Source organism: Sphaeroforma arctica (genome assembly GCF_001186125.1).
Source record: "Sphaeroforma arctica JP610 unplaced genomic scaffold supercont1.862, whole genome shotgun sequence".
Taxonomy (NCBI): Eukaryota; class Ichthyosporea; order Ichthyophonida; genus Sphaeroforma; species Sphaeroforma arctica.
The window spans coordinates 32,887-36,669 of NW_014039696.1; the positions used below are offsets into that span (position 1 = coordinate 32,887).

General features: G+C 44.5%; 1 protein-coding gene across 1 annotated transcript in view; it reads right to left on the bottom strand.

Moving 5' to 3' along the window:
• The window catches only part of SARC_08970 (hypothetical protein), a gene marked incomplete at its 5' end in the record, with an annotated part of 6,123 nt that extends 3,004 nt beyond the window's left edge, over positions 1-3,119 (bottom strand). The window contains 5 exons of the mRNA XM_014297038.1: positions 361-513; positions 1,407-1,505; positions 1,842-2,056; positions 2,263-2,398; positions 2,854-3,119. Coding sequence (XP_014152513.1) covers positions 361-513; positions 1,407-1,505; positions 1,842-2,056; positions 2,263-2,398; positions 2,854-3,119 — 869 coding nt within the window. The remainder of the gene's footprint in view (positions 1-360; positions 514-1,406; positions 1,506-1,841; positions 2,057-2,262; positions 2,399-2,853) is intronic.
• Positions 3,120-3,783: the final 664 nt, after the last annotated feature.

The following is a 3,783-nucleotide window of genomic DNA, read 5'->3' on the forward strand; positions in this document are numbered from 1 at the left end:
CTAACACACTACAACTACAACTAACTAACTACTAACTACTAACACACACTACTATACTATACTATATATATATATATATATATATATATATATATATATATATATATATATATATATATATATATATATATATATATATATATATATATATATATATATATATATATATATATATAAATATATAAATAAAGATATAAATATATATAGTATGTTAAATTTACAATAATATGTACATGAAGAACAACGTACACTTCTGCACATGTCGAAGCCACACACTCGTATATCAAGGCCCTCGATCACAAGTTCACATCCGGTTTCCAGGCCCATCCAAACACTGGTCGACGCGTATGCCACACATACCACAATGGCTGTGTTGATGTCTTTCGTTTGATCCTTCGTAAGCTCTGCGTCGGTTGGCTTTGCTTTCGCTGCTATCCTTTTCAGTCGCGCATTGAATTCGTTCGCGAGATTTTGAAGCTCGCTCAGACCTTCGGAACCAGATAGTTTACTCAGCTGTAGCGGTTCCACAAGCCATCAAGAGAGTACGAAAGGTATTGAAACCGTTTTAACGAGATGACTTGTGAACAGTGTCGGGTGGAATGCGCACGTGGTCAATGATACCGTTAATTGATTAGCCGAATGCACGCAGCTGTTCCTCCGATTGCGGAGAAAGCTACGCAATTGGCACTCAAATAGCCGTTACAGAGAGCTGGGTAGTCCTGTGCACATACATAAGTTACTGCATATACGAAATACAGCACTACAGTGGCGGTGTCCAATGATTATACTATCTACTGAACATGTGAGTAAGCGTCACAGAAGTGGCATGGTCACCATTAAATCCGTTCCGCGTAACCCACACCCACATATTCTTTCCAAGAGCAACGCAACACACGTGTAGGCACCGACCGACTGAAAACCCCCTATTTCTACCTACAGATACAAACATGTATTGTAAAGCCAAATGATTCAAACGATTGTATGAAGCAACCTCAACATGCCGCGGGATTCATATGATCCTTCGCGGCCCAAGACCAGTGACTGTCAATGTGCCACTTAGTGCCCACACAGCAGTGGTGAAAAATCCGTGTGCTTTGTGGATGTTTGTAATACGCCTCAGTATGTGTACACACTCGCACATCCACACACCGTGCGAGCGAAACTGTACACGAGGAGGACATGACAAAACAGTCACCACGTGCACTAATTGCAGTCAGGATGTCACTAAAACCACTGTACAGTAGTACTATACCAGGCCAATCGAGAGTCTATACCTTATCTCTGATGTCACCAAAACTACTGTACAGTAGTACTATACCAGGCCAATCGAGAGTCTATACCTTATCACTGATGTTACCAAAACCGCTGTACAGTAGTACTATACCAAGTCAATCGCGAGTCTATACCTTGTCTCTGATGTCTGTGTGTTGGGGTAGCGCGGCGTGGTACATCTTAAACAGATGATGACGGGCCGTGGGGGCATCCTGGTTGACGTCCCGGCAGATCTGTGGCGGTGCGAGCAGCACGTGGGTAAGTGTGGGTCATACACGGCAACCATTCAAAACCAACGCGCACTACGCAGGCCACACTATAAGCACTTAAGAATCCCACTCCAGCCAACCAGGTCTCAGAGTGTTGATAGGCACTCGGTTCTCTGACCGGTGCATTAGCCAAAGGTCACGCACAGATGGTTATATCACACACACAGCTTACAGCGATTTGCGGATCATAAGATCAATGGTCGGTTATTATACACTAGTACTACACGACTGTCTATGTTTATACATGGTCTGCTATCATACACTAGCACTATTCGATTGGCAGATCCCCATTCAGCACACCTGCAGATATTCGTCCACCAGATCCCACACAGGCACTTCCTTGCCCGAAAACATGGCCGCATTGTACAAATTACCCTCTGCGCTCATGACCCCGTCAGCCCCGGTGTACTCAAGGCACCGGTGGACGTCTTCCAGATAAATGAGATTCCCATTGGCTATCACAGGAATGGACACGGCCTGTTTGACAGCTTTCACTATCGACCAATCAGCGAGGCCTGCGGGGTGCGAAGGGATTTGCGCGTGCGTTGAGTAACAACTTTGAAACAACTGCAGCGATTTCGTGGCGTAGATATCTGCGATATGACCAAACACAATGCAAAAACAGATCACATCCCACGAGGAACTATAGGTATGGGAAACTATAGTAGTTAATGTGCTGCAGGCCATTCTGCGTCGGTCATGCATGTATGCGAGAACATACCGCTTTGCTGACCCTTCATGTCCCTCGTACGGCCGTGGAGTGTCAATAACTGGCACCCAGCAGCTTCGAGCATCTTCGCATAGTCAATAGTTTTCTGGACGTCGTCGTACATGCGAATCTTGCACGTGACCGGTACCTGGGTATACAAATGAGCAAAACAAAAAGGCGTGTGGTCAACTTAAGCCAAATATGTCACGGCTGTTAATTTGTACTCGAGACAAAAGTCTCATACAATGCTAGACGCACCCTTCAGCAGAGAAATACATCTACGAATGCATGGTAGACTCGAAAAGCTCGCAGTATTCTAGGCCACAGCAAGGCTAGCATCTATGCCATTCGGGACTGAAATCCCTCATAAAATCGCAGACTCCATCCGATTGAAGTGTAAAGGTGACGTAGCGCTAGGTTTAAATCGTGTACACGAGACTCAATACATCACTAAACAGAAGTACCGATAAACATCGGACGGACCCACATGAGTGCTCTCTGAAGCGTGCTACGACGATTGTATGACTCAACTCGACAAAACACAACACAGCACAACACCTCACCTCACCTAAAACAACAACCAACCAATGTGGCGTACAGTACCTTGCACTCTTTATCCAGAATCTCCACCATGGACTTAATGAGATTCCAGTCCTCCATCAGGAACGCGCCGTAGTGCCCGCGTTTGGCGATGTTCTGTGGACATCCCAGGTTGAGATCGACCGCGTCACAGTCGTTCTCGACATATTTTGCCGCTGACAGTAGCGTGTGCGGGTCGTGTGCACAGAACTGTACCACCAGAGGCCTATCTGCCGCGTTGGTAGTGAAGTTTTTGGCCCGGTAGTTCGGGTCCGTCGAGAAAAGCTCTGGTCACAGAGAGAGAGAGAGAGAGTGTGTGTGTGTGCGTGGGGTGTGTGTGTTGAGTTATGAGAAGGCTACATCTGGTGTAGAGTGCTGGTTGACCGAAGGATGGCTATCTGGTGAGGCCTTTGTGCTAATATCCAGTGCCGACCGGACGTACACACAGTGACGCCTCTGCGAGCGGTCATTGGCTTGCGAAAAAGGATACGATACAAATCTGATAGTGCTCAGCCTTAGAAATAAGTGCTTCATCTTATTCTATATTGTGTACATTACGGTCCAGCATACATATGTAATAGGAAATAAATACACCTGAGAGCAGTAGGGAAGCGACACTAGGTGAATTGTAACTTAGGCCTTCAGATTTAAAAAAGCCAATATTCCAGTACTTTCAATACTTAAAAAGTATTGCCACAAACTTATGCCGAGCTACGCAAATTTTCATGGATGATCGCGAGAAAATATTAAAATATACAATGGCATCGAGAGAACATGATATGAACTTCTATACATACATATTTACACTACACAATTATCCAGACAATGTGTGCTTATTATCAGAATCATATATATATATGTCTTTGTAAGCACACACACACACACACACACACACACACACACACACATATATATATATATATATGTATAGATATATATGTATACGTATATTAA